Source organism: Helobdella robusta (genome assembly GCF_000326865.2).
Source record: "Helobdella robusta unplaced genomic scaffold HELROscaffold_49, whole genome shotgun sequence".
Taxonomy (NCBI): domain Eukaryota; kingdom Metazoa; phylum Annelida; class Clitellata; order Rhynchobdellida; family Glossiphoniidae; genus Helobdella; species Helobdella robusta.
The window spans coordinates 844,813-859,216 of record NW_008705246.1 but is presented as its reverse complement, the minus strand read 5'-3'; the positions used below and the strand labels follow the sequence as shown (position 1 = coordinate 859,216).

Here is a 14,404-nt window from a genome sequence, read left to right as displayed (position 1 = left end):
AATGTTGTCATGGAAGCGCTGATAAAAGGCACACATCGGCTTCAAGTGTCTTCAAAGTTAAATGATAAAAATAAGACACTTCCAACAATTGAAGGTTAATAAATATACTGAACAATATTAAACTGGAAATTGTCAGATGAAAATGTTATGGCAGCTGGAAGTTGAAAGGCTAACTTGAAATGAAACAATTAACAGATAATTAGAAAAACATGGCACTGACGATTACGTGATGAATGAATGATTTACAAGTCATCATGAATATAATTATTTTTTATTTACAAATTTAAGGTGGTGTTGCGGTTATTCTCTAAATGATTTGATGATATGAGTTCGATATGGTGGTGGTCACGAAGTTGATGGCAACGAGTGTTCAGCATGCGAGCGATTGAGCCATGAGAAGCGACTGCGCGCACTGCTCGTCACTGATCCTCTGCTGTTCGTTGTGAGCGTCCCTGATGTGTTGTCGCAGCTGCTTGTTCGTGTTGAACTTGCTGCAGCAGAAGGGGCAGGTGGTTGATTTGGTGGGGATGCCGAGGTGCGTCCTCAAGTGCACCCTCAAGTCGTACTTGTATTTGTAGGTCCTGGTGCAGAGGTGGCACTGGAAGGGTCGCTCGCTCGTGTGCACGGGCAGATGTTCGTGGTACTTGGACTTGAAGAGAAATGTCTTGTGGCAGAAGGAGCACTTGTAGATCTTCTGCTCCGTGCTGCCGGTGACTGGGACGGTGTGTGGCTCGCCGAGTTTTTGGGAGTCAGCAAATTTGTTGATTTTGTTGTTATTACTGTCTAATAAATCAAATGGTCGCTCTTCAGCTGATGTGAAAACTGGCACGGAAAAACTTCGGTTGGCAAATTCTTTCACAGCATTATTGTGGGCCGCAAGCATGTTCAACTTCATGTAAGCGCTCAGACTGGAGGTGTGAGCAGCAGGTATGAATGGCGATAGGAGAGGACTATTCATCAAATTTGAATGAACTTCTGGAAAAGTTGATGTTGCGGTTGAAGTGGCCGTCAAATATGGGTGCTTCATCGCGTCATGCTTTTCGTTCGCTTTATCGAAATATTCTTTTTTTATTGGCCAGTGTGGGATTGGAAACTGGTGAACTTTGTGGCTGTCCGCATTAACGTCGGGGGCCGAAGCATTGGGTGAAAATGTTGGCGAGGAAGGTGAAGAAGATGAAGGTGATGGGGCTGTGGGGGACAATGGGAGGGATTTGCTGCTGTCCGGGGAACAGGGGGGAGTTGTCTTGGTAACGAGAAGCGATGATAAGAAGGTGTTTGCGTGGGAAGCAAGTAGACATTTCTTGAGGCCATCCTGGGCGTTATCTTCGAAGACATCATCGTATTTAACTTCATCGCTTGTGGCGGCTCCGACGACGTCCAGCATCTCGTCTTCGTCCATGTCTTCCGTGTCGTTGTTGTTGATATCTTTCTTACACGTTTTGTTGTAAGACTTATCTTCCGACAGATCGTAAGAAGTCTCGTTACTAGATAGAATCCCCGATTCTTCCGTCTGATCGAACGAATTATACTTGAAACTTGAAAAATCCGTCGGCGTCATGTTTTCGTGGTCTGCCAAACCCGGATACTGGTTGGAGAGTTGGATGACGGTCATTTTGCCATTGCATGACGTTATGCAGATGGTCCCCTCAATGAGAACTGACATGCTGCTCCCTGTCTCCTTCTTCCACATGTCCAGGATGCAGCCAGCCAGCAGGTGCTGGAATCTTTCTTTTTGCACTCCGATCATATTTCTGAAAGTTTTAATTAAATTTTAACATGGTTTAACGTATTTAATCAAATGAAAATTTAATTAGACATTATAAAATGTTGTAAAATAATTGAAAATTTGTTGATTAATAACGAATGACATTTTATACTGTAATACAAATTATTATTCGCTTGTGCGTAACGTGAAATTGTGTACAAATAAAATAATTGTTCATCGATTCTTTTGAGCACTTACAATAAAACGACATACTCACGCAACTTCCCCCATTCAGCTTGGCTTTTATTCAATTTCATTTCATACAACAAGACTACTCATTTGTTCTGCTTGAAATGTTCAGAACTTATTAACTGCTAGATAGACGTTGTTAGCTCGAGCTGTAGCTCACACATTACTACATTTTTATATGTAAGAGTTGTGCAACACAATAGAACGAAGCTCAATTGAAACATGAAACAACTTCAACAACATCCTCATATCGTCATAACAACACTGTTACAAACCACCACAGTCATCACGTCACATCGCAATCCCACCACGATTCAGTTACATCATCACCATCATCATCGACACATTTGTTTTCAGCACACGTAGGTCTTCAAATGAAATCTGCAATTTATTGATATCATCTCGACATCACAGGCGACCAGCTCTCCGCAGCACGTGATGCAGCTTCAAATTTCTTAACGACCATTAACCCCATGCGCAATTGAACGGGTCAAGAGAAGCATGCTTGAAGCAGCTACAACATCAATGCGATCTCTTTTTCTTCAGAACGGATTAACACGTTCTGATGGTAATTGGGAGCAGATAACATCAAAGAAGCAATTCCAGCACGCACAACGTTATTAATAATTTATAACATATCATCATGGTGACCCTGTGGACATTTTAATTCACATCTCCTCTTCATCCAGTGCAACTGATTTTATTTATTGTTGTGCTGGTGTTTGCTGAAATGTTGAAATTGTGTTATACTACTCGATTCTCGATTGTTCGAAATAAAAAGCATTGACACCAACACACACCACACACCACACACACATACAGACATACACACACACACACACAGACAGACATATATGTAATATGGATACAATTATATATAACTAAAATTACAATTTTCCAAAAAATATTTCAATTGATTGCTCAAATGAATCAAATAATTAAATATTGGTGCACGCCAATGAGTCTAATTATAAAATATATTTATGGCGGGAGAAGAAGCTTGTAAGAAACTGTGAATTTGTAAGTTAGCACATCGTGAAAAATAACTTCAGGACTTTGACATGGTACCCTGTTGTCCTCTCATATGCATGTTGATAGTTGTACATATGTTGTACACATGTACAACATATGTACACACACACACACCAAACGCAACAAACACACACACACAGACAAACACACACACATTTCAAAAATTGCTTATAAGATCATCCAAATTAGCCAATATGGGGATGTATATTAAATCATATCGTCCAATAAATGAATAAATGTGCGTACACAGAGCTGTCTTCTTACCAACCCACATGTAGATTTAAATCAATTTATTTATTTATTCTCAAAATATATTTATACATTTGTTTAAATCTTTTCTAATTTTAAATTTCCGTTCCAATTAAATTAAAATTAACATTCATATAAATATAGAAATCATGCCGAAACGTTTAATCATTCTTAATTGTCATTAAAACTGAAAAAAATATTAATAGCTTAATTGAAGGCATGCGACTTTCGCGATTGAAGAACTTTAATTATTCAACACTCATGTTTATTTTTAGATGTTTCATGTAATTCAGAGTAACAAATTTGTGCTTACAACATCCGCCTTCGAAACTGTGCTCAGTTAGTTTTTTCGTATTTACAAGAAGAATTCGCAACCCGTCAGCATGAAATGTTCGGTTGGATATTCAGAATACTCATCACATCATCCCGGACCCATGTCGATTGAAATTTTTAGGCCTACTGCAATTTGACTTTGTTGCCACACATGTGGTCATAGTTTGAAAATTAAAACAAAAAATGCTCTGACGTGGAATGCACTTTAATGGAATCTTAATGATGTGATGACGACAAATCTTTCCATATGAGGCTTCGTTTTGACGGATGGAAATGTCCACTTATGATAATGAATAAAAATTATTATTTAAACAAACATACAAACGAACGAACAAACAAACAAACAAACAATTGACGAACGAACAAAATAAACAAACAGAGACAAAAACAATCATGAGATATGCAAAATGGTTCAGTCGTCAGCGAGAATGAATGGATAGCAATTTATTTATCATGCTGGCTGTTGTTTTGTTCGGCTAGATTTTCTGCTCGATTAGATTTTTTCTGTTGATTTGCAGTACCAGGATCTTTCTTCCACTCAAGTGTCATTTGGCATTTATCTACATTCTCTATTAAATGTGCGGTTTCACTGCTGACGCCTGCATGCATTCGTGTGCGTGTCGTTGTTTCGCTGTCTCAACAGAAGTCTTCATCACTTAACTAAATAATTAGACAAAAATGTCTTTAGTAGTTTGGCAATTAATTAATACAAAAACTTATGCCAAACTTGTCGGTGTGGAATCTTATAAGCACAACAAACGATTTTATGAAAAATGTTTCATTTTTTAACGCTACGCAATCGCGAAAGCTGGTCGTCTGTTTTGGCTGGTCATCAAACTATCTTCAAAAATTTTCAAATCAACAAACACTAACACACACACATTTGTGTTTGTTTCAGCAGCTGGTGACCGTTCTGTGGAAACACTTAAGAAGTGGGGACAGCTTACTTGGATTGGAGAAGATCGATTGCAATGTACCAAGCAGGATATAAAGCGAACCAGCGCTTTCAAAAGAGTTAGCTTGAAATAACAAACAACTGCATTCAAAGAAATGACTGCACGCATGACTGCACGCCCAACAAACACCAACACACACACACATACACACACATACACACAAATACACAAACATACACACACATACACACAGACACACACACACATTGACACACCACGCACATCCGAATAATGCTACTGGCAATCACATTCACACGCAGAAGTTCGTAAAACACAAGAAACACAAGACAATACAGGTGAGCCTAGTAATTGAAGTCACACCTGAGCTTTCATTCATTCGTTCATTCATTCATACATGCATATATTCATTCATTCATTCATTCATTTGTTTCCTATTCCTTCTTTCATTCAAGTTTTCATTACTAAGCACTTGCTATATATTGTTTGGTATTTTTCTGATGAGGTATTTCATTGCTGCTCTTTTGTTCGCTCGGATTCCTGACAGGCACATGTAACGACACAATGAACAACAAACATTCGCTTGCTTAACTGTTGCATGTGGGCTGGTGTTTTTTTTAAATTCATTAACTTCATTCATTCATTCATTCATTCATTCATTCATTTGTTCGTTCGTTCGTTCATTCATTCATTCATTCATTCATTCATTCATTCCTTCATTCATTCATTCATTCATTCATACATTCATTCATTCACTCACTCACTCACTCACTCACTCACTCACTCACTCATTCATTTGTGTAGAAAGATTTGTCTGTTGCTGGGTATGGGCATTCATAATGGAAGAACAAACAAACTTTGCCCAGAAATATATCTCCTTTACACACTACATATATTGCACATGCACAATTTGTTCTCACCATGCTGTCTTGTAAACAATTTTTGAATCTGAAAAAACTTTTTAATTTGTAAATATTAAAAAACCGAAAGTGCGATAAACGAAATGGTTTTCTCCATTCACATCTTTTCGCATCATTTACTCCAAGAATAATATTCCCCTAGCAGAACATGCAAATACCGATTGCAATTCAAATGGGTGAGACGAAGGCTGTCGAAGAAATTCAAATGAAATTAAATAACAACAAATACGACAAATAAGTTGAAGAAGGCATAAGAATGAAGCGGCTAAAGCGATCAAGTCGTCTTCATCGTGTGATGATATTATGATGATGTTGTTGTTATTAAGCCAAATTTTTTGCCCCCATCTGAACAGCATGCTCACTTCAAAATGGCCCACCATACCCATCCCATGCCTGCCTGCATCCTATTTATTCTACCTTACAACGGTTCATCAAAGCAATTATCAAACTATTTCCCGAAAACAACTCTTCGTGGCATGAATGTAATTATCATAATTAACTCTCACCTCTGTACACACACACACACACACACACACACACACACACACACACACACACACACACACACATACATGTATACATATATATTCTATTTATAATTTATTTATTTGTAAATATGCACGTAAATATTGTACAACCTACACGCACGGATACGTGCGGAATTAAATAAAAGGTTAATTAATTAATTAAGTTAAAGGTTGATTAATTAATTAAGTTAAAGGTTGATTAATTAATTAATTAATTAAGTAAGTAAATAATTAATTAATTACGCATTTGATCACACTCGAGTCCATCTCAACTTGACGAACGCCTTCCTGACTGTACGATAATTCAAAATCGAAGATATTAATATGACGTTCGGATAAATATCTGCACATTTAACTTTGGTTCATGCATTTCTGGCCTGCATAGGTTAGTTAAGCAAACACACACACACACAGACACACACACACACAGACAGACAAACACACACATTATATATATTATATATATATATCTATATATATATATATATATATATATATTGTATATATATATCCTCTTTGATAGCTGTAACGCTATTAACAACAAAACTACAAGCCGAAAAATAATAATGTAGCAATTAATGGTTGCTATATTTAAGGACTGCGCTAAATTTCTAGTCGAGGAATACATTTGTTAGTAATTGCCTCTCAACCAATTGTGTAAACACGTTTTACGTGTGTGTATATACACACACACGTAATGGATACACACACACGCACACACACACACATGAAATAATATATAACATATAATGCATAATATGTATGCATGCATGCATGTATGTATGTATGTATACAGGGAATTGTGTGCACATTCGTTCAAATAACAGATGATAATGTCAACCATTATGTAGCTGATTTCTAGAAAATTGGAGGTGATGTATGTTGTATGTATGTATGTGTGTGCGTGTGGATGTATGTATGTATGTATGTATGTATGTATGTATGTATGTATGTATGTGTGTGCGTGTGGATGTATGTATGTATGTATGTATGTATGTATGTATGTATGTATGTATGTATGTATGTATGTATGTATGTATGTATGTATGTATGTATGTATGTATGTATGTATGTATGTATGTATGTATGTATGTATGTATGTATGTATGTATGTATGTATGTATGTATGTATGTATGTATGTATGTATGTATGTATGTATGTATGTATGTATGTATGTATGTATGTATGTATGTATGTAAAAAAAATCATCAGAAACCTGAAAAATTCTGAATGTGTTTTTGTATGTATCTAGGGGCTTACATGTTGGTCTGGCAGTCGATTGTATCATGTTGATGTTGGTCATAAGTATCGTATGTGCGTACATTGAAGATTGATATTTTTTTTTTGCTATATTCGTCTAAATAACAAAGAGTCAGATGCATAATGCCTTTCTAACTTTAAATATATTCACATCAAGGTTGTTCAACAACTTCATGACTTCTGCAACTCACTCAGAAGAACAAAACATCAAACAAAATGTATTTATTTGTATGAATGTGACATTATAATGAGACACTCGCGAACATCTTTCCAATATATTCCAACTTAACAACATTGTTATTCAGGCGATGTCATCTTAAAATCTAAACAAAAATCATAACAAACAATGGAGGAATCATTAGACTTGCACAAATCCAAGCAGGCATGTTTAACACCAACAATAAATGATACGACCCCATCTCATGGTGGTGGTATAATTTATGCAGCAAATGCAAATGTTTTACATCATTGTATAATCATTAATTAGTGATGAAAATAATTGCTATGGATATCATCACTTATTATTTGGTGGATTGAAATAAGCATTTCAAATATTTGTCTTTTATTTTAATTCACTTAGTAGCAGCGCTATTGAAATACGTGAACAATAAATAAACCTGTCGGCTGGATACGAATCTTCAACAGGCAGAAAAACATTCAATCAACTTATTATTTATATTTATTATATTTAAATACTATAAATAACGAGATTGTATATTATATTTGTTAGGCTCATGGAATGCTTCAACTCAATCGAATATAAATTTTTAAATAAATAAATAAATATATATATATATATATATATTATATTGTATATATAGATATATATATTATATATAAATAAAAATAATTTTATTTTCAATTTTTCATTAAATTAATTTAAACATTTTTAATATCGCACATTCCTATCATACTTTATAATACAAATCTTCCTATAAAATAAATACTTATTCTATATCTATACTTACCATACATACACACATTCATCAATGATTAATATGAAATATTGTTAAAAGAAGCATCGTAAACAAAATTGATTAAAAAGATCAATAAGAAATGAAATATTAACAAATAAAAAAAAATCAATAAAAATGTGAACTCACTTCTACTGCAGAGCAAATAAAACCCAGTCGGAAATTTTCTCTCTTTATCGATCAAACTTCCAAACTCAAAAAATTTACTCTATCTCCAATAAATGAACATTCATCGAAATGTGCACACAACACACACACACACGTGTATATATACACGCACGTACGCACGCACATACGTGTATGGATGAAGATCACACACAGCACCGTTAATAACCGTGTTATATTATATTATAAAGTGGGCAGTGCAAAGATGAATTCGGAATCGTTCATTGGCCAGCAGGTCTGACCAAACATCATTCAATTCAATAGAACTCAATCTCATCTGACTTTATATCAGCGTATTAACAACTTCGCCTATCTACACCAGACTTCTATTAATGTATAATGTGCAGAAATATGTGTATGAACATACGTTTACATACATATATATATACATACATACATACATACATACATACATACATACATACATACATACATACTTACATACATACATACATACATACATACATACATACATACATACATACATACATACATACATATATACATACACACATATATATATATAACGTGTGGATTTTTGTTTGCCCATACGGGCCTGTGATTGGCTTTTGGTCTAAGTTTTGGAATAAATATTAAATAAATAAACATATGCTAGAAAAATACAAATACATACACTATATATATATACACACACACACACACACACCACACACACACACACACACACACACACACATATATATATATATATATATATATATATAATATAATCAGGTTTATATTGTACATACATATATATATTAAACAATATATATATATATATATATATATATGTTTTTGTGTATTTGTAGAAGAGGGTTTTTTGCGTGTATGTATTATAGTCCAGATGTATAACATATACTTGCGCATGTCAAGCTCCGTGCTAAACTTTATATGTATGAGATGAATGGAGAGTCAAATATGAGGAAGTAAAAATACACATGAAGAACTGCACATACCAACATGTGACATGGAAAAAGATGCTACTGCTGAATGATGGTCGAATGTGTGGAAGTCACTGGATCTGGAGATAGCACAGTGCACGCCACGTAGTGGCGTCATATTTTTACGATGAAGAATACTTACTAACTTCATGTTGCTATCCTGTTATTAAATTATGTGATGTTATGTCCTTATGAATGTAACTTGATGTCACCCCGATGTATGTTTGGTGATGATGTCACTATTTAGTTGTTAATAGGCACCGTTATGACAGTAAGTTAGTGTAATGCTACTACTATTATTATTATTATTATTGTCGATATTTATATAGCATCAAATGTAATGCAGAATTCCCATTAATGTTATTTGAACCGATGTGGCAAAAAGGTTTCGTGATGTTATGGTTATTATATCGCATGAACAATATTATTTTCAGTATTTTACGTTAGGCCTAAATAAAAATTTTATTTGGACAATAGGGAAAGAAGGTATTTAAAAGGGGATTTACTTGATTTATATTTACCAAATGATGGAACACGCCGTCCGAATGCTAGCAAGCTGAATAATGCGGCCTGACGCAAATCATACTCTGCAATGTCAGCTAGACAACGCAACAGTTTATAATTTACGCATGTTCTTCATTCTTGTAAATCGGTTCGAATGTTTAATTGTTCGCTTGCCAATAAGAATGAACTAGTGTCTTCAGTTGCAATGAAGCTAAATATAACTTTCGTGAAATTATTGTTAAATTATTTAACTACAATCCACACAAAATAACTGTTCATAATTTCAGCGTGACGAAATTTTTTATGGAATTATTATGAATATAATTAGTTACAATTCACATGGCAATTAATCGATTAATCATACACACACAGACACACACACACAGACACACACACATACGTTATATGATATGTCTTTAAGAATGTGTGAAGCAGTATATGGTTTGTTGCCTGATTATTTGATTGATAAAATAGAAGAAAGACGGTGATGATTACAGATTGGATGGTAGAGTCTTACTAGTCACTCCTGATACCAATTTGCAGATAGTTTCACAAGGTGTAACAGTTCCATAGGACCAATTACATGGTTAACTGTTGATAACTAGCACCTTATATTCAACTTTTTTCATATTTTGTTTTTGGATGTTTAAAAACTCATTTGATTCTAAATAGCACTTAATGCAATATATATATACATACGTACTGTATGCATATGTATATATACACTGTCCTGCAAAATCCTCTCTGACCCCGACACAACTAAAATTTAGTTTAGCTTAGCTTTGTAGGCCAGTGGGTCCAGGTCGTGAGTGATACAGTAGCAAACGAAGAGTGCACTGTCTTGTTGCTAGATATAGAGAGGCTGGGATGAGAGAGTGAAGTTGACAATCTGAGCAACTCTTCCTCACTATAAACCAAGTCAAGTCACGACTAAACAAACTGACTGATGGATGCAAGCGTGCAACAACTCCAAAAGACCTATGGAGATGAGCGAGTGGCGAAGCACTAGGTGTGGAGCCACTGGTAGCTGTAGTCACAGATCTGCACATGGACAGCCCAAGACATAGGGCTGCTCTCTGCTGGGTCGAAGCAGTGGCAGAGTTTGGCAGCTCTCTAGGCAGCTAAGCAGCCCTCTTTAGAATCACTCTGCTTACCTCCATGGAAGAAAAAGTTAGAAAAGCTGCTTTAAACATAGTCTGATTCACTCACACCCTGGTCAGTTGCCCGCGGTTGATGGGGATCCAACTTAGCGGTCACAAAAAATCAAAACAACCAACTTAGCAACTTGCAAAACCTTGGTCTCACTATCAACACCAACGAAATCAAAGTTATGTATTAGCCGGAACGAACAGCAAAATGTAGCCGTAAAAGACACAGAAAATACAGAAAGAAATGAAAGAAAATCAAACATATACTGTGAGTATAATCAAATATAATTAAAAATAAATATAATTAAAAATAAATATAAATAAATATAATTAAAAATAAATATAATATAATATAATTAAGAATATTATTATACCTATAAAATATCTTTAACTCATTAGTTGATACCAGAGCTATAAAATAAAAATTATTACAAAGAGAAAAAAAATAATCGCTAATTATTAAGGTAACAATAAGTTTCTTAAATTAGTTAAGGTTAATGATAATTAGAAGCCCGTATTCATATATATATATATATATATATATATATATATATATATATATATATATATATGAATGCGTAATATATATAAATATATATGAATATATATATATAATATATTTATTATATATATATATAATATATATATATATAATATATATATATATATATATATTCATATATTAAACTTAACATATAAACATAAACACTCACGCATGTTTCACATTAAACTCACTCACTCACTCACTCACTCACTCACTCACTCACTCACTCACTCACGTCACTCACTCACTCACTCACTCACTCACTCACTCACTCACTCACTCACTCACTCACTCACTCACTCACTCACTCACTCACTCACTCACTCACTCACTCACTCACTCACTCACTCACTCACTCACTCACTCACTCACTCACTCACTCACTCACTCACTCACTCACTCACTCACTCACTCACTCGCTCGCTCACTCACTTACTCACTCGCTCCCTCACTCACTCACTCACTCACTCGCTCACTCGCTCACTCAGCACATCCTCCATCAACAACTACCCTCCTTCCAATCATCATCTTTCCTAAGTTTCTGTGAGCCTGGCAAAACAAATGACATCCTGTCATCATCATCATCATCATCGTTATCATCACCATCGTCACCATCATCATCATCTCAGCCATCGATCGTCATCAGCGTTTTAGTCGTCATCATCATCATCGTCGTCAACTTTATAAACATTTGCAGTTTTTTATTCACAATCACCACCATTTTTGGTCATCGTCAACATCTTTCAGTTTAAATTCGTTCATATCCTTCCACACACACACACACACACCACACACAATCACTCTCTCTCTCTCTCTCTCTCTCTCTCTCTCTCTCTTTCGTTCTCTCTAACACACACACACACACACACACACACACACACACACACACACACGCACACAGATGATCACCCACACACGCACATACTTACACAAACATACACCAGCTTCATTAAAACAAATATTTTTATCAACAGTGTCCATTCTAAATATTCGACTGTGAGATATAAATTTATTCTTTCATGTAAATGTTCTAAAAACAGAGAATCACTAAAGAGGCAAATTTTGCAGAATAACATTAGTAATTATTATGAAAAATGTTTTTCTAGTTTTTTACCCAATAATACTTTTTCAAAAGAAAGTCCACCAACTAACCATGCTAAATGTTTAAATGAGATGGGTGTTTATTTGCTATTGCCTATGTTAAGAAGCCAACACAAGCCAACAAATTTATTTATTATTATTTATTTTATTCTACTTTATTTTATTTTTCATGTTTAAATATTTTTCTATTTTCGTTTATTTATTTATTTGTTCGTTTAATTTTGTACTACTGCCTTGCTGCTGTAACAGTTTCTGCGTCTGTCAGATCCTGATTTTTAGAGAATAATAACAAAAATAGTCATTAGTTTATGGTTAATAGATAGATATATTTTTATCTATAGAAAATATTTCTTTGAGATTTTTTTCATTTATTTAAAATTTTGGAAATATGAATTGATACATTTTATGAGATATAATATTTAATTAGTATGAATCATATTTAAAAACACGGGATATACAACTACTACCACTGCTGCTGCAGCTGCTACTACTTCTTCTTCTTCTACTACTACTACTACTACTACTACTACTACTACTACTACTACTACTACTACTACTACTACTACTACTACTACTACTACTAATACTAATACTACTACTAATACTAATACTACTACTAACTACTACTACTACTACTACTACTACTAACTACTACTACTACTACTACTACTACTACTACTACTACTACTACTAACTATTACTACTACTACTACTACTACTAACTACTACTACTACTAACTATTACTACTACTACTACTACTACTAACTACTACTACTACTAACTATTACTACTACTACTACTACTAACTACTACTACTACTAACTATTACTACTACTACTACTACTACTACTACTAACTACTACTACTACTAACTACTACTACTACTACTACTATTACTAACTACTACTACTACTACTACTACTACTGATGGTTCACCAAGTGAAACAAATTTGAAAACAATATTTTTTTTACTCGCATTCTATTTATTTTTGTAAACTTGATTGGAAGGTAGTCTGGAGCATGTAGTACAGACGGTAACATATTGACCCGTCAGTATTGAAACCAAAGTCTCTGAGTCGGATATCTTCCATCCGACTCCAAATGATGCTGTTAACTTCCGACAAAGCATCTCATAAATACTGTTGTTTGAATGTTATGACAGAAATAAATCTACCCTTAAAAAAAAGTGGAATTATTTCAATAGGTAAACAATTTAATCAATCAATATTTAAAAATCTGAAGGTTTAATACGTCTGCAAAGATGAATGATATGCATACGTTAAGAAATGCAGGCAGGAATGAATTTGTATTGATTCTATACGTTTAAAGTTAGATTGAATGATTGATAGAAAGATAAGTTTGTTATGTTTAGCTTTGTCAATGTTTTGTTCTGTCATCGATGTAGTTGGCTGTTTGTGGCGTTGAATATTTGTTTTCATATGTTGAATTTAAATGAATAAACCAAACTTTTCAATATTTCCTTTCACTATTTCTTCAAAAAAATTTAATTAATGATTGTTATATTTTACTTTTGTTTAAATTTTTGTCATTTCATCAAAATCTTTATCAAGGACTTTGAAAAAAGTGTTTTATCATGGAAACGTGAATTATTGAATACATATTTTTGACAATACAGTTGCAAGTTGTTTACATTATGATATTATAAACGACATACCATAGCTCAGTTATATAATATGATCAACAATCTTTTTCAGTAAACTTAAATACATTTAGAACTATTTGAAATGTGTGCAGAACAAACACACGTGCTCCAGTTAGCAGCTTACAATATCTTCTCTAGAAGCAAGCAGCTCCTATCAAACATGTAGCCTA

General features: G+C 34.1%; 2 protein-coding genes across 2 annotated transcripts; one reads left to right on the top strand and one right to left on the bottom strand.

Annotated features, from left to right (window-relative positions):
• Positions 1-454: 454 nt before the first annotated feature.
• On the bottom strand, positions 455-682 carry HELRODRAFT_147306 (hypothetical protein; the record flags this gene model as incomplete). The annotated part of the gene is made up of 1 exon (XM_009026795.1): positions 455-682. A coding segment is annotated over one exon (228 nt), but the record flags the coding sequence as incomplete, so codon positions are not given.
• A 3,564-nt stretch (positions 683-4,246) lies between these two features.
• Positions 4,247-5,640, top strand: HELRODRAFT_178712 (hypothetical protein; the record flags this gene model as incomplete). The annotated part of the gene is made up of 4 exons (XM_009026794.1): positions 4,247-4,343; positions 4,470-4,582; positions 4,785-4,820; positions 5,548-5,640. 4 exons carry the CDS (start codon positions 4,247-4,249, stop codon positions 5,638-5,640), a joined length of 339 nt encoding a protein of 112 aa, XP_009025042.1.
• Positions 5,641-14,404: the final 8,764 nt, after the last annotated feature.